At 40.6% G+C, this 27,133-nt stretch overlaps 1 protein-coding gene across 19 annotated transcripts in view; it reads left to right on the top strand.

The window, feature by feature from the left end:
- Positions 1 to 3,580: 3,580 nt before the first annotated feature.
- Positions 3,581 to 27,133, top strand: part of magi2 (membrane associated guanylate kinase, WW and PDZ domain containing 2) — a 929,612-nt gene continuing 906,059 nt past the window's right edge. For 4 of the 19 annotated variants that reach the window (XM_062983518.1, XM_062983515.1, XM_062983517.1 and 1 more), the window contains exon 1: positions 3,593 to 4,333. In XM_062983518.1, the coding sequence (XP_062839588.1) occupies positions 4,021 to 4,333 (313 nt within the window). In that variant the 5' untranslated portion in view covers positions 3,593 to 4,020. Of the gene's footprint in view, positions 4,334 to 27,133 lie in introns of all 19 variants that reach the window. The other 15 variants (XM_062983514.1, XM_062983534.1, XM_062983520.1 and 12 more) reach the window with 11 other exon arrangements.

Below are 27,133 nucleotides of genomic sequence, written 5' to 3'. Positions count from 1 at the left end.
AAAACCGATGGATCTGGACCAAACTTGGTACACATACCTGATAAGCTGAAATCTGATTACTGGGTGGTGGTGGTGGTTGGGGAGGGGGGGGGGGAAACTGACCTCATTTTCTGGGAGTTGTAGTTCACCCACAACCAGGGAAACTGTGACCTCCACCGATGATGGACCTGGACCAAACTTGGCACACAGAACCCCATGACTAACTCAACATACTAGAGGGGCTTGAGGGGACTGACTCACCATAGCAGGAGTTGCAGTTTACCATACAGCTAGAGAGCACACTGAACCCCACTGATGATGCACCCAGAGCAAACCTTCCCAACATAACAAACTTTAAGTACTGATGAGGTTTTTTGGGGTTAATCTGAGATGATGACAGTTGTAATTAATCCATAACCTTATGCATATTGTACAATTAAAAGTGACTTTTTCAAATAACCTGAGCAATGCCAGGTACCCAATCTAGTAAATAAATAAAACATGTATAAAACACAACAGCAATTCAATCATTTTAAAAACATAATTAAATAATACAACACACTACCAGACTGAACAGTGCAAATGATTTCAAAATCCATATATATTTGGCTGGGGTTACACTTAAAATGTACCTGTTCTGACTTACATACAAATTCAACTAAAAAGCAAACCTACAGAACCTGTCAGAAGAGCTGCAAGACCAAGAACAAGCCATGAGAGAAAATCCACCCAGAGGATAATTGTTCTTACCTTACATCAAGGGAACCACTCACCGCATAGGGAAGCTAATGAAGAAACACAACCTACAAACTATCTATAGACCCACTAAGAAAATCCAACAAATGCTACGTTCAGCGAAGGACAGGAAGGATCCTCTCACCTCTGCAGGAGTCTACCGTATACCATGCAGCTGTGGACAAGTCTACATAGGGACCACCAAAAGCAGCATTGCCCAAACACGAATCAAGGAACATGAAAGGCACTGCAAACTGATTCAACCAGAGAAGTCAGCCATAGCAGAGCACTTGATGAACCAACCTGGACACAGTGTATTATTTGAGAACACAGAAATGCTGGTCCACTCTAACAACTATCATGTCAGAATACACAGAGAAGCCATTGAAATCTACAAGCATGTGGACAACAGAAAGGAGGAAACCATGAAAATGAACAAAATTTGGCTACCAGTATTAAAACACTCTAAAATTAGAAGAGTAAATAAAGAACAACACTCTGAAAACAGAGAAATTATAGATATTAATCAATCAAGGGCAGCTAACATCTCCAAACAAAGGATTCCCCAAGCAGGAATGAAGCTTGCAAGGCCATTAATGCTAATCAAGGTGATTAATTACAACATCCACACCAGCCTCCAACAGATAAGAGTCCTTTCTCCCACCCTGGACCTTCCACAGATATATAAACCTGCCTTGCTTAGTTTTCCAATATACCTCACAACCTATGAGGATGCCTGACACAGATGTGGGTAAACATCAGGAGAGAATGCTTCTGGAACATGGCCATACAGCCTGAAAGACGGTGATTCCAGCCACGAAAGCCTTCCACAATACATAGAACCAGAGCCATAGCAAGAAAAAAAATGGGGGGAGGGGGTTGAAACTTTTATTTAGCAAAATCATGAAGACTAGTTCCTTAATTCAAAATAATGTAGAAATCAGGCTCCATGGATAAACTTCAGTGGACACTCAAGACAGATAGACATGGGGATGTGGTTAATCGGTTAAAATTAATGAGTAAACCAGGTTTTTTTTCAACCTGAAATTTGGGGGGGGGGGTTGAACCCATAAACCCCCCTCCCCTTGGCTACAGCCCTGCATAGAACCTTTGTGGAGCCCCTGGTGGTGCACGGACCAAGGCAGAAGAGGGTTGGACTATGTGGCTCAAGGTCTCTTCCAACCCACCTTATTATTATTATTATTATTATTATTATTATTATTATTATTATTATTATTATTAACATTGAAGCTGGGAGGCCATCTGTCAGGGGTGCTTTGCTTGTGTTTTTGGTGCACAAAGGTAGAAGGGGGTTGGGCTAAATGGCCCAAGGGGTCTCTTCCAACCCTTATTATTACAGTAGAGTCTCACTTATCCAAGCTAAACAGGCCGGCATGAGCTTGGATAAGCGAATATCTTGGATTTTTTTTTTCGTGTCAGGAGCAACCGGAGTTGCTTCTGGAGTGAGAGAATTGGCCGTCTGCAAAGACGTTGCCCAGGGGACGCCCGGATGTTTTGATGTTTGACCATCCTTGTGGGAGGCTTCTCTCATGTCCCCGCAAGGAGCTGGAGCTGATAGAGGGAGCTCATCCGCGCTCTCCCCGGGTGGGATTCGAACCGGCAACCTTCAGGTCAGCAACCCAACCTTCAAGTCACGAGGCTTTTATCCCCTAGGCCACCTGAGGCTCCTTATATCTTGGATAATAAGGAGGGATTAAGGAAAAGCCTGGTAAACATCAAATTAGGTTATGATTTTACAAATTAAGCACCAAAACATCATGTTATACAGTAGAGTCTCACTTATCCAACATAAACGGGCCGGCAGAACGTTGGATAAGCGAATATGTTGGATAAAAAGGAGGGATTAAGAAAAAGCCTATTATACATCAAATTAGTTTATGCTTTTACAAATTAAGCACCAAAACATCATGTTTAACAACAAATTTGTCAGAAAAGGTAGTTCAATATGCAGTAATGCTATGCAGTAATTACTGTATTTACGAATTTAGCACCAAAATATCACGATGTATTGAAAACATTGACTACAAAAATGCGTTGGATAATCCAGAATGTTGGATAAGCGAGACTCTACTGTACAACAAATTTGACAGAAAAAGTAGTTCAATACGCAGTAATGTTATGTTGTAATTACTGTATTTACGAATTTAGTACCAAAATATCACGATGTATTGAAAACATTGACTACAAAAATTGCTTGGATAATCCAGAAGCTTGGATAAGCGAGACTCTACTGTATTATTATTGCTTGGTGGCCAACTATAGTCCGGCCCTCCAATGGTCTGAAGGATTTTGAACTGGCCCCCCTGTTTAAAAAGTCTGCCTTTACCTATCTTGTTTGTCATTTAGGGACTGCCTGTGTATGTGTGTATATGTATACTTATTGTGAGGAAGAATTTCAGGGTGGGAAGGGAGGGAGAAGAGGGGAGCAAAAAGGGCCGTCTCTCTTACCCCCCCCCCCCCCTTGTCATCCCATCCCGCTTGGAAACACTGCGCTTGGGCTTTCCCTCTGCGGCCCCTCAGCGGCGCGAGGATGGACTGCTGCGCGCGCGAGCCCGAATGGACAGAGGGAGGGGGGCGTATTGCGCCAAGGCGAGCTAGAAGGAGAGAGGGAGGGAGGCACGCGCGCGTTGTTCCCTCCCGCTCTTTTTCCCCCCGCGTGCCCAGAACCGAGGAGGGAGGGAGTGAGGGGGGGGGGGGGCTCGCGCGCGCAGCGTTCTCAGTGGCGGCATCACAACAGCAGCAGCAGCGAGCGGGCGCGAGCGGGCTCTTCTCTTCTCCTTTCCTCCCGCCCACCGCTGTCTGCTCTCCGCCTTCTCCCTTCCCTTCTGCTGCTGCTGCTGCTGAGGCGGCGGCGGCGGCTTTGCCTCCCTCTCTCGCTCTCTCTCGGTCTTCACTACCGGGTCAGGCAGGGAGGAGAGCGAGGCTGGGAGCCAGACAGACATCTCTCTCCGCCTCCGACTCCTCCAGCGCAGGCAGCCCGCCCTCCATCCCTCCCTCCGGTTACTGTACAACTAGTGCACTCCCTCTGTCACACACACACACACAAACCCTCGCTCCCTCTTTCCCTCACACACTCAACAAGCATCTCGGTGGCCGCTGCCATGGCTCGCAGTTAGAGCCCGAGAGACGGGAGGGGAAGCGGTCACCCAGCCGCCCTTCCTTCCTTCCTCCCTCCCCCCCTCCCTCGCAGCCTTGCACGCCCCTCCGCGCTCCCTCGCCTCTCTTCCCCTCGAAGGCAACTCCAAGGGCACCCCGGCCCATCCCACCCCGCGGGCCCCCACGGCAATGTCCAAGGGCTTGAAGAAGAAAAGCCACTGGACGAGCCGAGTCCATGAGTGTGCCATCGTGAGGAGCGCCGAGGGCCAGCTGGGCTTCGAGCTCAAGGGGGGCGCCGAGAACGGGCAGTTCCCGTACCTGGGGGAGGTCAAGCCCGGCCAGGTGCTCTACGAGGCCGGCGGCGGGGCCGGGGGCAAGCTGGTGCCCGAGGAGCTGCTGCTGGAGGTCAACGAGACCCCCGTGGCCGGCCTCACCATCCGGGACGTGCTGGCCGTCATCAAGCACTGCAAGGACCCCATCCGGCTCAAGTGTGTCAAGCAAGGTAGGCTGGGGGAAGGCCAAGGCGGGGGGGGGGGTGATGGGGAGCAACTTTTCCCCACCCACTGAGCTCTCTCTTCCTCTGCCGCTCGCTCTCTCTCTCTCTTCGGGCCACTTTGGCCGCCTCTCTTCCCGCCCATCCCCTGGGTCTTGGGTTCAGTGTGCGTCAGTCCCAGCCCCGGAGAGTGCTCGGCTGCAGCAAAGTGGGGAAAGTTGGGCCCGGGGCCTGAGCGAAGGGGGGAAGCGAGGAAGAGGAGGAAGGGCAGGGCTTGAAATATGTGTCTTCCCCAGAAGAGGCCCACCTTCCCATTCTCCCCGCCAGAGTGGAGTCCTCGAAGGCATGGAGAAAGAAGGGGACAGGGCTCCTGAGAAAATGCAGATAGCTTCTGAGAGTGTGCAGAGAGCTCATGAGAGAATGCAGCAGACTTCTGGAAATGCAGATGGCTTCTGAGAGAGTACAGAGGGCTTCTGACAGAGTGCAGAGGGCTCCTGAGCTAGTGCAGAGGGCTCCTGAGAGAGTGCAGCAGACTTCTGAAAATGCTGACGGCTCCTGAGATAATGCAGAGGGCTTCTGAGAGATTACAGAGGGCTCCTGAGAGAATGCAGCAGACTTCTGAAAATGCTGATGGCTCCTGAGAGAGTGCAGAGGGCTTCTGAAAATGCAGATAGCTTATGATAGAGTGCAGAGGACTTCTGAAAATGCAGAGGGCTTCTGAGACAGTGCAGAGGGGTCCTGAAAGTGCAGATGGCTTATGACAGAGTGCAGAGGGCTTCTGAAAATGCAGAGGGCTTCTGAGAGAGTGAAGAGGGCTCATGAGAGAGTGCAGAGGAATCCTGAAAATGCATATGGTTTATGATAGAGTGCAGAGGACTTCTGAAAAATGCAGAGGGCTCCTGAGAGAGTGCAGAGGGCTCTTGAGAGAGTTCAGAGGGCTTCTGAAAATGCATATGGCTTATGACAGAGTGCAGAGGACTTCTGAAAATGCAGAGGTCTCCTGAGAGAGTGCAGAGGGCTCCTGAAAGTGCAGAGGGCTTCTCAGCACACGCAGGGGGGCTTCTGAGAAAGTGCAGAGGACTCTGAAAGTGCAGAGGTCTCCTGAGAGAGTGCAGAGGGCTCCTGAAAGTGCAGAGGGCTTCTCAGCACACGCAGGGGGGCTTCTGAGAAAGTGCAGAGGACTCTGAAAGTGCAGAGGGCTCTTGAGAGAGTTCACACATTTCTGCGAGGGTGCAGAAGGCTCAAGAGAGATTGCAGGGAAAACTACCCACCCACCTCTTCCCATTCAGTACAGCGTTTCTGCTGACTTGATGAGGGCCTTCTCTGTAGAGCCTCAATCGGTGCCCTCCCTCCCACGGAAACCGTGCCAGGATGGGACCGCAGCCCAGTGCCTGCATCCCAGGGAGGGAGTTCCTTGTGACCCCGGGTCAATCAAAACACGCAGAGGGCCGGACAGATGGTAGGCTGAAGCCCTGGCAGCGACTTAGCAAAAGGGCCCTCCCACATAGGTCCCAGATCCGGATGGGAAAGCATTGGGCCTGGGATAGATCTCTCTAATTACTGATTTTGCCAGGAAAGCAGTAGCTGAACCGCTTGCCTTGTAATTAGAGGAAGGAAGGAGGGGGAGAAGTGTGGATAAACATTGTGACAGTGCTTCAGGAAAGAGGAGCCTTCTCTGGGAAGCGTCCCTGGTGACTAACCCTGGAGGGGAGTGGGCTCGTAGTAGGCGCAACGTTGGGCTGGAGGATGGAGGGAAGTGTTGCCGGGAGAGGGGCTTTGTAGCCAATGGGAGGGCGGGATTTTCCCCTGGATCAACATCCTCATGTGGGAGTGTTTCCCCCAAGGAAGTCTCCTTTTGAGTGTCTCAACAAGACATCCCAGCAGTAGGCCTATGACTTACTGAAATTGTCATTGCCGTTTTGACAGTCCAGAACAGGCATGAACAGGCCTCTGCTCCTTTCTTTTTGTGTCCGATTTGGGACTATCTTTAGGACTCTGCTTTCAAAGAACACAGAGAGAGATGGCAAGGAAAGAGTGTCACCGAAGGCTTTCACAACTCATCAAAGAACTTTTAAGGCACTCCTCATCTGTCTTAATAAATTGTAAGGCGTGAAGCTGTGCTCTGCTTCAGTTCTGAAACTTGAGTGCTCTGTTGTGGAAGTTACACCTATGTTAATAAATATTTCACTGCCTGCATTGGCATCAGAGGATGGGTTGTTAGTAAAGAAGGAAAAGAGTGTTGCCTTTCCCATTTCCAAACAAATTCTCCTTTCCCCCCAACACAAATGTCAACGCAACTGTCTTGCGGGAATAGGTGGTAGTCTTGTTAATCAATACCCTAATCAATATCTGTCAGATGTATATAATTGGAAAACTGGCTTCCGGACTTTGTGTGCTAAACTGGGAGGGATGGTGGAGGAAACTTAACAACAATAAACATTATTTAGCAAAAAACATGCACACACAATTTGAAGCTCTAGAGCAGGCATGGGCAAACGTTGGCCCTCCAGTTGTTTTGGACTTCAACTCCCACAATCTCTAACAGCCTCAGGACCTTTCCTCCCCCCCCCCCCCCCCCCCCCCGCTGCTAAGCTGATGGTAGTTAAAGTGGCCTGTAGGTCAAATAGTGTTCAGGTTTATTTTAGGATGAACTATGCTAATCTGTAAGAACCTCGAATGTGAAAACCTTCAAGAATTAATATTTATGTTGCATGCATACTGCTGACTTTGAATGATAAACATCTTAATGGAAAACATAATTGATCGCTTTTCTGATACCAACTTCCAATGGGAAAGTGTAGATAGTTTCTTGGATTTCTTGGTTTTGCATGCCTCAGATTATGAATCATGGTACAAAGTTTGACTCAAAAGTTTGACATTTTGTTTCTGTGTCTTATATAATAAAAAAATACTATGGCTTGAGTTTTGCCCTGTATTACAGTATGTAGGTCAGAACTCTTTCCTTTTAAGAACGAAGCATGGGTAATTCATAAACAGTTAAGAGAAAGTTGGAAAAGGTTTCTCTTGTCAAGCAGAGTGCTGGGATCAGTCATGTATATACAGTAGAGTCTCCCTTATCCAACATAAACGGGCCGGCAGAATGTTGGATAAGTGAATATGATGGATAATAAGGAGGGATTAAATAAAAGCCTATTAAACATCAAATTAGGTTACGATTTTAAAATTAAGCACCAAAACATCATGTTATACAACAAATTTGACAGAAAAAGTAGTTCAATATGCTGTAATGCTATGTAGTAATTACTGTATTTACGAATTTAGCACCAAAATATCACAATGTATTGAAAACATTGACTACAAAAATGCATTGGATAATCCAGAACGTTGGATAAGCGAGTGTTGGATAAGTGAGACTCTACTGTACATGGTCTGCACATGGTTACTGGCTTAGCAGGCTTTACATACAGCATCAATGACAAACTCTTTATAATTAGTTTGAAACTTTAGATTGCAATAGCTCATGGTTTTCAAAGCAGTTTATTGTTTGCTTTAAGATAGCGCTTTCTGCATGTACATATGAATGAAATAATGTTTTAAAAAAGTTGTTTTAGTGTGTTGATGACATTGCATGTGATTATATTGTAACATATGCCTCTAAGTAGAGGATTCCTGACAGCAACTTGCTCTGTTGTTCCCTGCCATAACCTGGCAGTTCTTTCAAATGGAGTACATCTTATGAATCAGCTTCCTAATAGAAAAGATATATCCAGTTGGTATGTACTTTATCCTGCATCTCTCTGTTTCAGAGTTGGATTTTCATGTTAGCAATGCATTGCTATTTGTGATTTTGGGTCATAACACTACATGAAACTTGTGTATGCCATTTACAGATCACATGAGAGTGACAGTTTTGACACCGAATTCTATACAAACTGAATTCATAGATAATTTCAGTAGGGAAATATTTACAGCTAGTTAGATTTGTATATAAACGGAGATGCAAAAGAACGCTTTGCCTATTTCATATATGATAGACTGGACCAATAATAACACACTTTAATTTAGAATCTATATTCACCCTTATTTGAAGTCCCTATGTACAACATTTGGTCCGTGGTGTTGTCCTTCCCTAGCCCATGTGGATAAACATCATCTCCTTTTTTATAAATCTGTTCTCTATTTATAAGACTAGTTGGACCAAGGTTGATGAAGTCATTACCATAATTTCCGCATATATTTATTAGTGATCTCACTATAAATTCCACTTCAGACAGTTAATTAAAACATCATGACCTTGAATGGGCCACATGTCTGTATTGACTTATCTCTCTCAGAATAAAGTGCTGTCAGAATAAAATCAAATATGAAATGTGTAGGAGAGCATTTCTACTTCTAATTTGGTTGTTAAAGGTCTGTGAACACATTTTTTTCTTGATCATTCTTACAAATCTGTTGACAGGTTCACTATTGAAATTAAATTACTGAGTGTTTCAGGGCTGTTTCACTGTAACTTGAACTCTTTCAGCATTATAGAAAACCAGAGTTGTATTCCTTGAATGATTTAAGGTACTACTCCTGTGGGTCCAAGTTTTCTAGTGGTTAAACACAAGTTCGTCCATTTATAAAATTGTGAATATAACCGTTTCCCCGCCAAGGGATCATAGTTTAGTGATAGAGATAGCACTTATGCTCAGTGTGAGAACAGTCCCAGGACATATTTCCACTGTCACCTGTAAAAAATTCTGTCTGATACTAAAAGGTTGCTGTCAATCACTGTTGACAATAAAGAGCTCCATGAACTTAGTTGCTTATGTTCCTGTATATTTGGGGTGGGGGACTTCTGTCTCTAAGATACTTCAGAAAAGCTAAATCTGTAGATGCAAAGCTGTTCAGTGCCATCCCTTATGGTGCTACAGTCCTGAGTCATCTTACTTCAGCAATGCTTACTCCCAAGTTAGCAACTGGTCTTAATGAGTAGTGTGATAATTAAGCCAAATTGCTAGAGCTACATGATTCTTTCTTAGCAGGTGTCTTGGCATGACAATCTTTGGCTGTTTTGAAGACATGACTTTTTGGGCCCTCTCTAACCAGAAATAAGCAGGCAAATGAATGAGCTGCTATCTGCATACAGTTTTAGTTATTTTAGTTAGGGTTTTTTTTTTTGCTGGAGTTCAAATTTATTTAACAACTTTTTGATGGTTTGGAATTTTGAATGTCTATGATTGTGATGGTGTGTGATATAATATGAGTTGGCAGAGCTACATCTGTGCCCTTGCAAGGCATATCATATCTACAAAGCAGCCTGATGACTGGTGTCATATTTTAACAAGTTATGATTACATATCAAGCGTGGACATCTGCATTGACATGGATGACTGACCCAAATGCATTTCATATGACATGTAAATTGTAGGAAAAGTAGTAAGAATTGCAAAACATTGTCACATCCAGTTGCTTTTTCATATGCAACAATGAATATTCAAAATATTTCTATTGAGAAGGGTGAGATTCCGAGGATCTTTGCACATTTCATGATTTCCAATCTACATTTTTGTAGTTTCAGCAAAATTCTTGTTTTTTGCAAAAACATTTTTTGTGGAGAAAACTTTTTTTTTGCATAATAATCCCCCCCCCCTCTGTCACACACACAAAATGAAACTTTTTTCCATAAAGCCCTTAGAAAACAAGGGGATAGTCCAAATCTTTTCACATTTACTAAAGAATTATAAAAAATTACAGTGATGGAACATTATTTCTTGCCAGGACTGAGAACATTTCTGTATGTTCTTAACACTGTTAGTGGTGCAACACATCACCTTGCAAACCAGGTTCATTCTTCAGTTTGGGTTGAGCATGATGCCCTCATAAAATCTTGGAAGTGGAATTGAGCTAGATGGGCCAATTATTTGATCCAGTATTAGACAACTTCTCGTACTGTAAGGCAGTGATTTCCAAATTCTGGTATTCCAGGTGTTTTAGATTCAGTTCCTAGAATCTCTTACTGCTGGCCAAAACAGTTTAGGCTACTGGGAGTTGGAAGACCAGAGTTTGGGAACACCTTTTAAAGGGAAACTATATGTATTTTTAGTGTAGACATGGAAAAACAGGATTCGAAATTAACACTGAAATTATTTTCCAGCAAAAATTGTAGTTTTATTTAGACTTATACAATGTTTAACTCTGAGTTTGAGGAATTTGGGATGATCTTGAAGACAAGGGCTACACAGTACTGTCAAGAGTGTTATGCAATTTGTGGTATTCATGATTCCCATCCCCGTTTTAATTTTTAATTAGATGATGTACAAGCTGACTGTTGTTCATTCTATGGGATGAGGCCCCTGTGCTTGTGACAGCTAAGTACCTCATATGGTTTGTTTAGGTCAGTGGTTCTCAACCTGTGGGTCCCCAGGTATTTTGGCCTACAACTCTCGGAAATCTCAACCAGTTTACCAGATGTTAGGATTTCTGGGAGTTGAAGGCCAAAACATCTGGGAACCCACAGGTTGGGAACCACTGATTTAGGTACTTGTTCAACACATTCTCTAAAACCTTTTCTTGAAATAAGTGAACTTATTGCATGCATTAACACAGAAACTAAAATGCATCTTCTTTCTAAGTAGGGTGAGGATATAATGCTGTTTTTGCTATGTATGTGATTCTTCATTAATATATTATAGAAGAAAGCAGTGAGTACTTTTAGTAGCTGCTACTAGGGTTTTCTGGGTGAGGAATACTCAGTGACTTGCCAAATAGTTCCTATGAAATACAGCCTATAGTACCCAGCATTCCTTAGCAGCCCCCCATTCAAGTACTAATCACAAAAAACCCCTCACAAATGAATATTGCACTGAATAAGTGCAAAATTACACATGTTAAATCAAAAAAACTATAGTTCATTTGTGGGGATTTTTGTGTGATTAATACTTGAATGGGGAGCTGCTAAGGAATGCTGGGTACTGTAGGCTATGTTTCATAGGAACTAATTGGCAAATCACTTCTGAGTATTCCTCACCCAGAACACCCTATGAAATATGTACACGGGTCAATTTAAAGCCCATGCACATATACAACACCATGAAGCAGATATCTAATAATCTATTATAATCCCGCCTTTATACTTGTCTTGGCCTGGCCCCAAAGCCAAAGCACACAAAGAAATTTTAAAATACTTTCAAATGATACTTGGCTCAAGCTTTAGCAAATCTCCATGAAAACAAAACATGCATATCCACTCTGCATACTTCCTTATCTTCTTTCATACAATTTTTCACATAGTAAGTGTTCACAATGTGTCTTGTAAAGTGAATAAACTACATTTAAACACAAGAGTTACAACCCATTCATTTTAGCATGTACAGTGTAGCAGGTGTTAGAATCCCATCTGGTGTTAATTCATTTTGTGGATGAATCTTTTAACTAGTTCTCAATATGCCTCTGGGGACAAATGGATCTTCCAAAATGATTTATTCCTGACAACTGTTGTGAACACATAATTTGCTGTAGGAACTAGGAGAAAATATAACAATAGATAAGGTGGGGTGCAGGGTATCAGGATTGATGTATGTATACACACATTCTCTCTCACACACAATACCATGGGTCATACAATAACACAAGAAAGTAACTGTTGGTCAACTATCCCAACATAAATAGGGAGGACTTTCATAGTCTTTTCTGACCAGTAACTATTCTGGGTTGGTGCAGTCTAGACCTTTACTCCATTATCATGAATATTTTCAAGGTGCATTCAGAACATTCTAAATAGTGATTCCTCAGGGTGAGAAATGTGACAAACTTGTTTCTTGGTCAGGACTGGGAAATTATGATTTTTTAAAGACTTCATCTTCAAGCGTGAACCTTCCATACTGAAATTCGTTAGCAAAAAAGTAACCTTTTGAACCTCTGGTGTTGATGTATCTTTCCTAAATAGTATGGAGATTTTAGTTGCTTGACAACAAATTATACAATAATAGTAATACCAAATGCATCATGTGATATCATGCTTTAAGGCTATTTGCTGTCAGCTCAGATAATAAATATAAAATTATTGGAGGATATGTTGTGTGATGTCATAATATCTGTTCAGTGCCAATCCAGGACAAGTTGTTTTCTGAGCTAGAGCAACAAACAGATATGGTCCACCAACCCTGTCTCTTTGCCGTTTGTCATCTATCTTGCATCTGGTCATGTCATCATCTTCTGATTACCTGAGTTTTTGTGATTAATGGTATAGTCCAAAGAGGCTAATTTAGGATCAATACTCTACCTAAACACTCTTAAGTGTCAGGCTGTCAGAATATTTTAACATAGCAAACTGAGCAGGCAGCCTAATAATCATTTACTTAATTTTATTGAAAGGAACACACACCCATGCAAAATAAGGCACACAGTACTCAAAACTATCCAAGCAATGCCAAAAAACATCATTTTCTATTCTGTGAATTAAAACACACACAATAATAATAACTAAATAACATACCGTGCTTGTGTGATGTTCATAATTAGCTGCTTAAGGCAATCTCTTCACCTCGCCTTAAACCAGACTTCCAGATGTTTTGGAGTGCAGTTCACAGCATTCCACACCTTTGGCTATTTTGGCTAGGGCTGCTAGGAATTGTAGTTCAACAGCATCTGGCAAAATTCCCAGCCACACTTTAAATATTAAGAAAGAGAATAAAGAGACACAGTGGCCTTACCAAAGTAGTTCCATTGAATTAATGGGATTTGCATAAATGTTGACCTGACACGCGGTAATTAATTCAGTAGAGCTGGTCTAGCTGGGACAAGTATTTGGATTTCGGCCAATATGCTCTTTCTTCAAGTCTGTATAATCCGACTGTTACAAGTATGTGTAAATGTTTCAGTTACAGATGGGCAGAAGACAGACTACAATCTATGAATCAGTGTTTGTTGGATTACCTAGTAGTGCCTGCTGCTTGCTGGGATTCTTGCCAAGAACGTACACTAGATGGATCCTCATCTGATCCAGCGAGGTGCTTCTTAGGCAGGCGTGCCTACTCAGCATCACTCAAGGAGGATTAATTCTGCTTTAATTAAGATTAATGGTCAAGAAACCCTTTTCTATATTCTTGCTTTGTAAATTTAGTGGACCATGATAATTTGTAACAGAACAGCACAGCAGGCGCAACATTGTTGACTATAGACTGCAAACAAGTTTTGTATACACCCTTTTTTTGTAGAAACCTTAATATACAAGGCATCATAGTCATTTGGTGTTAACTGTGGTGTAAAGGTAATGAAACTGAATGAGTTCATATATTGAGAGGGAAAGAAGCTACTGTCTACATGAATACAGCAGTTATATAAGAATAAGTGCACACAAATAAAATTATAGCAGGATGCCAAAATCAAGATGTCATTTTATACAGCAAAACATAGGATTTTTTTTATTTCTTTATGAAAGCAGAATTTATTGTAAAAATAGGAAGCAAATTACACTATGTAACACAATAATTGTTCTGTGGTTATAAATGTCATTTCATAATTACCTCTATTATAAAACATGGACAAAGTTTATCAAACGTTTTCGCAGGACACCCTGCAGCACATTTTGCTATAGTTTTACAATGAATATTTCATTGAATCTCAACCAATTTAACGTAGTTTGTGGCAACCACAAAAATGAAGTTTCTGGAGTATAACAACTACTTTCAAAGTAAGTACCATAAGTACCAAATAATTAAACAAGAATGGCACTTTCAAATTAGGAACAGATTTTTTTTCATAGTATTATTGATAATAGAATGTATTTTCTACAAATTAATCATAGTTCTTGGTAGATTGAAACTGGAATTTGATATCATGGCATTCCAGCTAAATCATACATGACTGTCAGAAAGCTTCTTCCAAATCATATTGATATTTTGTGAAGTGCTGACATCTTGTCCTTACATTTTAAATCTTTTAGGACTTGGTTTTCAAGAAGTTAATAATATTGTGTATATTTTGGGAAATGGAGCAGGCATTCCCCAAATACAGCCCTATATCCCTGGATGTTAAAAATTCCACACCTCTCAAAGCCAGGCATCAAGAAACAGTTATTTTCCCATACTATGCACATTCCTTCCTGTCTTAACGCTTGGTTTTCTTAGTGATGGAATGCTGGCCTGTCTGTTGGGTGTATTTCATGCTATACGTTTTGACTTATTGTGTTCAAAATGTACAGTTTGCAGTAACTCATAATGTCTTAGCTGAACGTGGATTAGTTTCCAGCTTTATGGGTAACTTGGAAACAACAATATAGGCGTACTCTTTGTATCCTCCATTTAGGAAGGAGAGGAGTATTCATATTCTGAGTTAAAGATGAAGTTTTTGCTGTGGCTTTCATGCCAGCAGATTTCATTCGACTTGTGAAAGGGGTTCTTACAGGTTTCCAAATAACTTGGAGCCTCAACAGCACAGGTTTTCTGATTGCTTAAAAATCCCTGTGTATACTCATCTGTGCCTGCATTGGGATTTCTTTAATCTATTTGATTGATGTGGGTAGTGAGACATGGCCAAAATGATGTACTGTCATGAAGGGCAGTTCTACTTCTTCCCCTGTTCAGGGAAAGTATTGTAATTAATTCCTGAAAAACACTGATCAAGAAAGGGACAGTAGATGTGTCAATGCAGGCACAGTCTCTCACTGATCTGCTTGGAAACCTCAGTTTGAGTTCTCGCCCCATTAAATTCTTCACATATACTCTGCCTTATTTCCCCCTTTGTAATGGTACCATTAACCCTAGGGACAGAGGAGAACAAGATAATATAGGTAAGGTACCACTGTGGCCTTAATGCCAGGTGACCATAGCTCATCTAAGAAGGTCAGACCGTAGAGGACACTGTTACTTCTTCTCTGGATCTCTTTTATATACAATACAATTTGCATATCTGTGGGAGATACATTACAAGATTCACTCCCTTGTAAATACCTGAAAGTATAGATCAGGGGTCCCCAAACTTTTTAAACAGGGGGCCAGTCCACGGTCCCTCAGACTGTTGGAGGGCCGGGCTAGAGTTTTTTTTAAAAAACTATGAACAAATTCCTATGCACTCTGTACATGCCTCATTTTGAAGTAAAAAAACAAACAAAATGGGAACAAATACAGCCTTGATGATGATGATGATAATAACAACAAAGAGGGTTGGAAGAGAGCCCTTGGGCCACTGAATCCAGCCCCCTTCTGCCTTTGTGCACAAAAGCACAAGCAAAGCACACCTGATAGATGGCCTCCCAGCCTCAATGTTAATAATAATAATAATAATAATAATAATAATAATAATAATAATAATAATAAAAAAGAGGGTTGGAAGAGATCCCTTGGGCCATTGAATCTAACCCCCTTCTCTCTTTGTGCACAAAAGCACAAGCAAAGCACACCTGACAGATGGCCACCCAGCCTCAATTTTAATAATAATAATAATAATAATAATAATAATAATAATAATAATAATAATAATAAGGGTTGTAAGAGAAGAAGAGACCCCTTGGGCCATTTAACCCAACCCCCTTCTGCCCTTGTGCTGTGGGGGCCAGATAAATGGCTTCGATGGGCCCCCGGGCCATAGTTTGAGGACCCCTGGTATAGATTATAGTGGACCCTATATTTTGGCTCTACTTAGACTGCATGTATACTGTACCATAGAATCATACCGTAGAATCTAGAAAGTCCCACAAACATTTCAGGGGGAAGGTTTGTTTGTTTGTTTGTTTTGTTTTTTAAAAAAAACTGGATATCATGTTCTATATATAAACCAAGACTTTCATGACAGAAACCAAGAATGGGGAGTATGAGAACAATAGGCCAAGTATTGGCACCAGCACCTTTCTGGTCCCCCCCCCCCAAACCAACCTTTCAGTTCCCAAAACCAGTGCTGTCATAGTTTCCATTTTAAAGCCAGATAGATTTCACACATACATCAAATATGAAATATGAAAAGGTAACCAGAATTTGGCCCAATATCCAGGGGCAGGAAGCAAAACTAGAGCCAGAATCATAGAATCATAGAGTTGGAAGAGACCTTGTGGGCTATCCAGTCCAACCCCTTGCCAAGAAGCAGGAAGATTGCATTCAAAGCATCCCTGACAGATGGCCATCCAGCCTCTGTTTAAAAGCCTTCAAAGGAGGAGCCTCCACCACATTGCTGAACAGCCCTCACAGTTGGGAAGTTCATCATAATGTTCAGGTGGAATTTCTTTTCCTGTAGTTGGAAGCCGTTGTTCCACGTCCTAGTCTCCAGGGCAGCAGAAAACAAGCCTCCTCCCTCCTCCCTATGACTTCCTCTCATATATTTCCCATTGGTTTGCAAACCAATGATTTCCCATCATTTTGCAGGTATAGTATGTTCTTCCACCTAAGTTCACACTTCAGTGTTCAAAACCAAGCTGCACATATGTTGAAGATATGAGAAAGAATCTGGTGTCATTTTTTCATTAAACAACCATGGTAGCACACCATTTGAATTATGTCACTGAGATATGCAGAGAATAACTACTTTTTCAACTAAAATATCTCATCCCCATCCCCCCAACTGCTATTAACCATAGAGGAGGAGGAAACAAAAGTATTATAGTATTCAAACAATGAATGAAACACAGCATAGCGGCTGTTGTGCCTATGTATTTGTTAATCTGCACAGTGTTCATTCTATCTGATCTTTCAGCAAGACCTATAATTGCAGCATTTGGACCATTGAGCTTTCCCAAACATTCAGTATTGTCCAACTGGGAGGGGGCCATGGAGGCTAGAATTAGCAAGCTACTGCGTTTAGTTTTCTTTTTAGTCCTTAGAGACATATAATACATATTCACTTCCCTTAAGGCTGAGATGTGCTGACTTGCATTTTTTGGTTTTATATGCTGGCCCTTAATCTTGGATGTAATGTTATTCATTAGGCATGTTTCAAATTCTTTGGACCTTTAATGATTGGCTGTCAGTATATCCCCAGTTAAGTACTGGAGAAGGGAAAAATCTCTTCTTCCTCCTGCAAAGTAAATATGAGCAGTAATGCAACGTCTAGATATTCCAAAAATCATCTCGGTGAATATTATATTATTCTCAATGAACACCTATATGATGCTGGTTATGGCCATATGTTAAGCAATACAGTAGAGTCTCACTTATCTAAGCTAAACGGGCTGGCAGAAGCTTGGATAAGCGAATATCTTGGACAATAAGGAGGGATTAAGGAAAAGCCTATTAAACATCAAATTAGGTTATGATTTTACAAATTAAGCACCAAAACATCATGTTATACACCAAATTTGACAGAAAAAGTAGTTCAATACGCAGTAATGTTATGTTGTAATTACTGTATTTACGAATTTAGCACCAAAATATCACGATATATTGAAAACATTGACTGCAAAAATGGCTTGGATTATCCAGAGGCTTGGATAAGCGAGGCTTGGATAAGTGAGACTCTACTGTATTTTCTTTTTTTTAAAAAAAGTTTAAATTTTTCTGCTTTCTTCATTCCAAGACTGAGAACCAGGGATTTGTTTCCTGAAGCCACTGCTGAATTTTTGGTTTGGCATAGAAATAGCTGTAAAAACAACTGTTATCCATTATACACGAGGTTTCCACCCCAAACACAAGAGTATTTTTAAAAAAATAGAATTAAGTTATGGATGAGATAGAAGATAAAAAGTCCTTATATCAAGAGAAAGGTGGAATAAAAAATAAAGTAAATAAAAAAATAAAAATGGGTTTTGCTGTCAGAGGCATTGTTTAATGGAGAGGTGCTCATATTCTAACCCCCAAAACAAAAAAGCTAAATGTCCACTAGATGTTTTAAACTACAGCTCCCATAATCCCTAATCATTGATCATGTCAGTAGTTTGAATTGAGACATCTGCTGAAAACATCTGCTGGAACCATATTAGCTACCTTCAAACAATGTATATATAAGCTTAAATCCCAGTTAGAGTAAACCCATTTATTTATTTGTTTGTTTAAAACATGTGTATTCTGCCCTTCTCACCCCGAAGGGGACTTAGGGCGGAGCACAACATATATACAGCAAACACTCCATGCTAGGACAGAAAATAATTATAAATATACACAAACATTAAAACCAGTTATATCTATTTTAAAATCAGCTGTTTAAACCAACTCAGGACAACTCCATTCAATCAGTGGAATTTATCAATATGACTTAGCAGTTCATTACATAAATCTATGCTAGTTGGGACTAATCTAACAGCATATTTATCACAGTGTGGTAAGATATTGGGGTATTTTCTGAGGGCAGGAGAGAGCATCTATTTTTTCTCAGATTATTTAAGTAAAGACTTAAATAATAAAGTGCCTGGAAATTTAATGAAAGATGCTACTTTCATTCCTACTGTTAGGTTATATTTCCACTCAATGGGCTGCACTTTTTGTAATATCCATACTTTAAAAGTTTATGAAAAGCTTGATTTGCGCATGGTTTTCATATGAATCTGCCAAGTATTTACCCTGAACAATATGTAAATGAATCATAAGCTCATTAATTTTGACATACAGCTTAATGCAACATAAATGCAGTTTTGAATCCAATAAATATCTTAACAGAAATGTATTATTTCCAGTATAACACTATATAATTGTTCATTCAATCGTGTGTACATTTCATGGAGACTATGTAAGGCAAAGAATTATTCCCATGCAACTTTTCAAAATCAAGTATGTCAGCCTGCACACTTCTTCTCCACCCTCTGAATTTGTATTGCTTTCATCCTTAGGCTGTAAATACCCTAGACTAGATCCATTGAGAAATGAGAAAGATGGAATGTACGTAGGGCTATGGAACAATAATAGTGCCAGAAAATTGGCATATTGAGTTTACCAAGTCACTTGTCCCTCAGGGGATTTTCAATACAGTGTTCCCTCACTTATCGCTGGGGTTAGGTTCCAGGACCATCCGCAATAAGTGAAAATCCGCAAAGTAGGGACACTATATTTATTTTAATATGTATATATTATTTTAGTAGTTATACACCATTTTAAGTCTTTTTCAACCAATCGTGTGTTGATAAATCACCACTTGGCCTCCTTTTCTCTCCCTTTGGCTTCTCCTTCCTTAGGTTGTAAATTGTAATTTTTTATGATTTATAATAGTCTTTTAGAGTTTATTGAAAAACTACAAAACAGCGAATCCGCGAAAAGTGAACTGTGAAGTAGTGAGGAAACACTGTAACCTTATATGATAAGTAATAATATAGGTGGCGGACAGAAAGCATATTTAAAAGAGTTTTTTGCGGGTATACTGTCAACTCTAGTGCTAAACACTTCATGAACTGGCTGAGTTGATCTAAGATCCCTTCTAGACAGGTCCTATATCCCAGGATCTGATCCCAGGTTTTCTGCTTTAAACTGGATTATATGAGTCGCACTGCCAGAAAATCTGGGATAAACAGAAAACCTGGGATCAGGTCCTGGGATATAGGGCCTGTATGGAAAGGCTGTCAGTGGATATTCAGTGGCAAGTTGTGCTGGAGGAATTCAACATCCAAACTGAAACCATTCTGTTAGGAGTGGCGCAGGATTTCATGAGTTTGTGCCAAGTAATATCTTGTGCCACCTCATACTGCAGGGCAACTCTAGGATTTGTTTTCTATAGTGGGTGAATTGATAAATATTTGGGTATGAAGGAACTTTTCATATTCCCATGGTCATGGACAGATTCACTGAAATTCAGAGCCTCTGAAGGGGCAGGTTTTATTTATTTATTTATTTATTTATTTATTTATTTATATTTATATCCCGCCCTTCTCACCCCAAAGGGGACTCAGAGTGGCTCACAACAAAGATATAAAAATATTATTAGGTGCCTAATTAAGATGGTTAATCTCAGGAAGCTTATGGATCTAAATGAATTCCTGATGGTTCTTGAGGAGTTTCCTGTTATTTGGCAGTGATTCTGTTAAAGCCTTAATTGACTTCTGGAGTAGAAAAATAGCCAGGACAGTGAACCCAGGGCAATGTTTCTATTTGGCTCTTTTCATGGAGTTGAGCCAAATGAATCCACTGGCTTACTAGGGAAATGGAGGCTAGAGCATTGTTGGTGTGAGTGAGACTGATTGAGCCCATTGGAAAAGCTATGCAATGCCAGTGATTTCAAATTATATTCTCTGCCACCCTTGCATCTGCACAGATTGTTCAGTGGAGCTGAGTCAAATGATCAGGGACCGCTTATATTCTGCCCCACAAGAAGAGAAAACAGATTACACTACAGCCTTCTGTGAAGGTAAAATTAGTTGGATCTTCTTCAACTTGAATGCTGTAGTTGGTACAGGTCCAGTTAATGTAATGTTACCACTTATTTGTTTTGTATTACTGGATACAATTCAACGCAGCCTGGCGATTTGCATGGGATCCTTGGAAAGGTACCCTGTTTCCCCAAAAATAAGACATCCCCAGAAAATAAGACCTAGTAGAGGTTTTGCTAAATTGCTAAATATAAGGCCTTCCCTGAAAGTAAGACCTAGCAAAGGTTTTGTTTGGAAGCATGCCCAACGAACAGAACACCAGAGTATGCGGGATTGGTAAATGTACATAACATAAAGTGTTGTACATGGAAATAATGGTAATAACAAGAATTCACAGTTTATCTGGTTATGCTGGTTTCTGATGACAACTACTGTACAGTATATAATGTTCATTTTTTGTTCAAAAATAAATGTGAATTCTTCATGGAAAAATAAGTCATCCCCTGAAAATAAGACCTAGCGCATCTTTGGGAGCAAAAATTAATATAAGACACTGTCTTATTTTCGGGGAAACACGGTAGATACTGTACCAGTGCCTTTCTTGGGTCTTTGAAAACAGACCAAAAGGAACTGGGTAAGTGGATAAGGGGAGTGGTAAAATCATCAGGGCATCAAGACAGAGTTCCATCCTGGTGAAATCCACCAAGCTAAATAATTGCAGGCCTTTCTTGAGTAAGGTTCTAAAGTGTGTGGTCCCTAAACCACACACTCCAGTTCTAGAGATACCTAGATTAATTCTATCATCTATAGATTTCAATGTGGCTTCAGGTCTGATTTTGGGAGATAGATATGTTTGGTCATCTTGTTGGAGTCCCCAGTGCTGCAATAGGTTAAACCCTTGTGCCAACAGGACTGCTGACCGATAGGTCAGCGGTTCGAAAGCGGGGAGAGCGGGTGAGCTTTCTCTTGTCAGCTCCAGCTCCCCATGCAGGAACATGATAGAAGACTCCCACAGGATGGTAAAAACATCAAACATCCAAACAACCCCTGGGCAACGTCCTTACAGACGGCCAATTCTCTCGCACCAGAAGCAACTTGCAGTTTCTCAAGTCACTCCTGACATGGAAAAAAAAATCTTGGTGGATGATTTGCACTGGGAACTGAATAGAAGGGATGTCTCTGTTGGTTCGGCTTTTTATATCACTGATCATTTGGTATATCCTGCTTTGCTGGGATGGAACTTGTGGTAACTTTCACAGTAGTCCTTGTCATTCCTGTAGGAAACTGCCAAGAATATGGTGCTGGTAGATTTATTTTTATGCCCAGGCTTCTTGGGACTTCAGCAGGATGGAACTCTGTCTTGATGCCCTGATGAAGTCCCGCAAGGCTTCGGCCTGTCTTCATGCTGTTTAATATATACATGGAACTGTTGGGAGTGTCCTTTATTTCCTAGGGAAGTCTCCTTGGATGATGAAGGAGAAAAACAGTGCCAGAATGGTCATCTCCAGTAGAGCCAGAGGAGGCTGGCAGTCCTGTTATGATGCACTTTCAGATTGGAGAAGGAGGAGCCAGTGACTCTGCATCCTTTTCTAAATTAGCTGTTAAAATGTGGGGACAAGGAAACCACATAAATCCTTCTCGCCTGACAAACTATTCAGAGTTAATGGCACCAACTGGGTCAGTATAGTTCTGGGTATAGATTAGCTGAGCCCAAGCCATTCTGGTAACATGGACAGCTGATGTAATGTCTCCTGGTAACCTGCTTTGACACCCTTTGGTTAGAATCTGGACTAATCTCCCTATCATCTCCATTCTTGGTTTTAGATTCGGCTCAAGACTGTTTGCCTTTTTTGGCTTTGTACTTCTCCTTCTATGAACACTAGTATTATCTTAGGACTATACTGTTTTTCCCCCTGATTAATCTCTTCGAACTGAAGGTGTATGGTTCTGGGTGGCTGCTGTCTTGAAAATAGAACAGGGAAAGGTCATCTGGAGTTTTGGAGCTCACTGTCACCAGTATGATGATAATACCAAATTTTATTTCATCTTCCCATCTTTTTCCAAAGAAGCTATCTCATTACTGAACCAATGTCTGCTGTCAGTAATGGAATGAGTGAGGGAAACACAAATTGAAACAAAATATAGACAAGATAGAGGTGCTTCTGATCAGTAGAAAGAGAAACTAAAAAGTAGTGATTTTGTGGTGTGCTGTGATGTGCTGTAAGAGGTTACATTCTTTCTGAAATCTTAGGCTTCTGGCTTGAATGTACTTCTAGACTCAACCCTGAGCCTAGATGACCATGTTTCAATAGTGCATTGCTATTGCTATGTACAGTAGAGTCTCACTTATCCAAACCTCGCTTATCCAAGCTTCTGGATTATCCAATGCATTTTTGTAGTCAATGTTTTCAATATATCGTGATATTTTGGTGCTAAATTCATAAATACAGTAATTACAACATAACATTACTGCGTATTGAACTACTTTTTCTGTCAAATTTGTTGTATAACATGATGTTTTGGTGCTTAATTTGTAAAATCACAACCTAATTTGATGTTTAATAGGCTTTTCCTGGGCCCCTGGTGGCACAGTGTGTTAAAGCGCTGAGCTGCTGAACTTGCGGACCGAAAGGTGCCAGGTTCAAATCCCAGGAGCGGAATGAGCACCCGCTGTTAGCCCCAGCTCCTGCCAACCTAGCAGTTTGAAAACATGCAAATGTGAGTAGATCAATAGGTACCGCTTCAGCGGGAAGGTAATGGCGCTCCATGCAGTCATGCTGGCCACATGACCTTGGAGGTGTCTGCGGGCAACGCTGGCTCTTCGGCTTAGAAATGGAGATGAGCACCAACCCCCAGAGTCGGTCACAAGTGGACTTAACACCAGGGAAAACCTTTACCTTTTAAGGCTTTTCCTTAACCCCTCCTTATTATCCAAGATATTAGCTTATCCAAGGTTCTGCCGGCCCATTTAGCTTGGATAAGTGAGACTCTACTGTATGTACTAGCTATGTTTGTTCCCTGAGGAGTCCGATCTGGCTATGATAACACTAAGTAACAAAAATGGAAAAATCTTCTGTTCCTGGTTATTTATTGTTTACTTGTGTGGTAAATATTTTGAAAGTAGTTGTTATACTCCAGAAACCTGGAGTGTTTGCAGTTTAATAAACCTTTTCCACATTTTTATGATAGAAACAATTAGGAAATGACATTTATAACCCAGGAATAGAAATAGTGTTACATACATAGTGTGATATATCACTTAGGTCCAGACTCTAGACCAGGGGTCCCCAAACTTTTAAAACTAGGGGCCAGTTCATGATCCCTCAGACCGTTGGAGGGCCGGACTATAGTTGGCCAGGTTGGCCAGCAATAATAATAATAATAATAATAATAATAATAATAATAATAATAATAATAATAATATAAATTTTGCCCAACCCCCTTCTGCCATTGCACAAGCAAAGCACCCCTGAACAGATGGCCACCCAGCCTCAATGATAATAATAATAATAATAATAATAATAATAATAAAGAGGGTTGGAAGAGACCCCTTGGGTTATTTAGCCCAACCCCCCTTTACCTTTGTGTCATGGGGGCCGGATAAATGGCTTCGATGGGCTGCATGTGGCCCGCAGGCCGTAGTTTGAGAACCCCTGCTCTAGACTATCTGAAAGATCATAACTTTCTTTATAAAACTGTCAAGTTATTAAGATCTTTATGCAGGTCCAATAGCTACCCAGTCCATCTGAAGCAGGATAATTGTTAGACATTAGAGTCAATGGCACATTTCAATTCTATATTGTATCACACAAATAGACAGGCCCTTAGGATTTTGATTCTGGGGGGAGGGGGGGCTGAGTCTAAGTGAGAGAGGATCTACCCTAGCAAACCTTTTGTAACGTTATCCTAATACCCCCATCCATATGGGATATATTGAGCATGGTGAACAGATCATGATATGAATAAACATAACAGTTTAATACCAGTAAAGCCTTCTTATGGACCACCCTGAGAATTTGGGAGGGGGGGGGGGCTGGCCACATGCCTGCAAATAGACATTAACTAATGCTAGATTTAAAAAACTTGTGTGGTGTAGTAGTTTGAGCATTGACTACAATTTTGGAGACCAGTGTTCAAACCCACTGGGTGACCTTAGGCAAGTCTGTTCAGTCTCTCTCAGATCAGAGGAAGGAAAAGAAAAAAAGCTCCACTAAACATATTTTGCCAAGCAAACTCTGTGACAAGTTCATCTTAGGGTTGTCATAAACTGGAAACTTCTTGAAGGCACACAACAATAATAATACCTAATTCCAGGGTAGGGAAACAATAAGGAAATGATATCATAATAGCTTTTTAAAAATTGCTTTCACTTTTCTCTTCCGATCAAGACCTCTGATACACTAAAAAAAATATCTGGTGAACAATAAGTGGGATAGATCAATCCCTTTTGTTTCAGCTAGTGAGGTCTCTATTATGCACACTAGGCTCATCTGCTCTTTGAAGATCCAAACTTGAATGGCGATAGTAGTTAAGCTATCCACTGATGATTTAATAGTTTTAGATCCAAAGAGTTGTTGCTATAGCAGACGAAGTCTCTTTATCTGGGGGAAAAAACTAAAAGAACTTATTCTATCTAGTAGGTTAAAATAGCTTTGTACTTTAAGCTATTTCTTTATGTTCAGATAGACATTGGGAAAAGTATATAAGCAGTCTGTAAATGAGACATAAATGTCTCATTTACAGACCGCTTAAATTAAAAACAATACAACATGAATTTCTTCAATACGTCTTATGTATGTAATAAATGTAGTATCATGAGTGCATTTTTTTTTACCCAGGCACCACTTAAAAGTATGGTTGTACCTAGAATGGAAATACAATCAGCTGCTTAATGATACACAACAGAGTTACCTGGACTAGAAAGTAAAGGACATCCTTTCCCTTTAAAACTATCAAGGGATTAGGGTTAGACAGAGTGTAATTATCCAGCTAATTATCTGCAAAGTCACTACATTAGCCTGCCTAAATCCTTCTTTAAATTAATCTCCCTTCCAATGTCATAGAATCCTCTTTAATAGCTACTCATTTAAAATGTTGTGATTTTTGCAATATATAAAGGAAAATTGTTTCATATTTTCTTCATATTATTTGCTCTTCACTTATTGTTTAGTGTTTAATGTATGAAAAACAGGACTTCTTTTATGATTATGGAGAAATCTAAATGTATGACTACTAGAAAAAAGAATTAGAGTTCAAATTCTGGTGCATGATTGTTCTCTGAGTGGCTATAATGATACCATGGAAAACATGTGTTCCAAGACACATCATTATTCCTTCTAGTTCAGTACTGTCTCTATTAGAGAGTAATAGTTTTTCAAAAGAGGTGGTTTTTTTCTACCTAGAAATGCCAGAGATAGAACATGTAACTTTTGGCATCCAGTACTTATGAACTCTCAGATTGCTGTAAGGCTTTAATCTTATGGCAAGAATTAATGGGAAGATTTATGACATATCTTAAGGAAAAGTGAGCACCTATGTTTCATCAGAATGAAAATAGATCATCAACTGAAGAATTGCTGCTTTAAAACAGAAACAAGAACAACCACAACCCTTGTCTCTAATTCTACCTTTCTACAGTATCATGAAGGGGTTTTTTTGGGGGTGGGGGGTGGGGGGGGGAGAAGATATGCATACGTCAAGAAACAATGTGGCCAAGGCTAATTACATTAATCATTACTGACTAATCCATTTTCTGTATGACACAAATAAGTATGTATATATGGGTAGGAAGTTTATGCATCCTTCATAATTTTCCAAGTTGACAATAAAAATGGATAGCAAGAATTGAATGCAAGTTCAGAAATACAAATGATGTGTTGATGTATATACATCAAACATGTATATTCAGGGTTTAGAAAAGTTACTTTTTGAATGACAAGGGGGATTCTTGGTGGTCTAATCTTCCAAAACTAACAATTTTTTTTGGTCATTCATGTTTTAAAAACTTCTAGCAATTTCTATTACAAATAAATTGAGTGAATGCTCAGAATGTTCAGAATACCTGTGCTAGCAGCAGTTTGGTAACTTCAAGAAAGTGGTCTTTTGCTCAATAGTGTAAGTTTGCATCTGGTTCTGGTGAGAAAGTACATACCAGATGCTAGTATGTACCGCCTATCCAGCCTGGGTTTGGTTGATTAATATCTGGATGGACATGTGTAAAGAATGTAAAAACTGAACTTGAGATCTGCTGTTTGATCTCACAATTCTATAAATTACAAGGTTATGAACAACTGCCTTGATAAACCATGCTGTATGATCACCATTTGCTAGCCTTGAAAGCATTCTTCTTTTTGCTTAGGAACATGTTCAAATAGAAATATCTTGGTTCTGTTTTTTATTTCTTTCCCTTGTAAACAAAGTGAAATCATTATAAGTATGCATGTGTTTATTTCACATTGCCATGGTACTGAACCCAATACTTAGTTTTTTTGGTTTTTTGCTAATGCTCATTGATTTCTGGCCTGGGCTTATAAAGACAAAATGCAGGGGTTTGTCCTTGTCACCTTAAATCCTAAGAATGTCATGTCTTATAATCTTTGGCCCAGACTAAGGTTGTGCCTACATTACCAAATTAATTCAGTTTCACACCA

The sequence above is a fragment of the Anolis carolinensis genome, chromosome 5 (assembly GCF_035594765.1).
Source record: "Anolis carolinensis isolate JA03-04 chromosome 5, rAnoCar3.1.pri, whole genome shotgun sequence".
In the NCBI taxonomy this organism is placed as follows: Eukaryota; Metazoa; Chordata; class Lepidosauria; order Squamata; family Dactyloidae; genus Anolis; species Anolis carolinensis.
The sequence above is the reverse complement of the archived record's forward strand: the minus strand, read 5'-3'. Positions and strand labels throughout refer to the sequence as shown.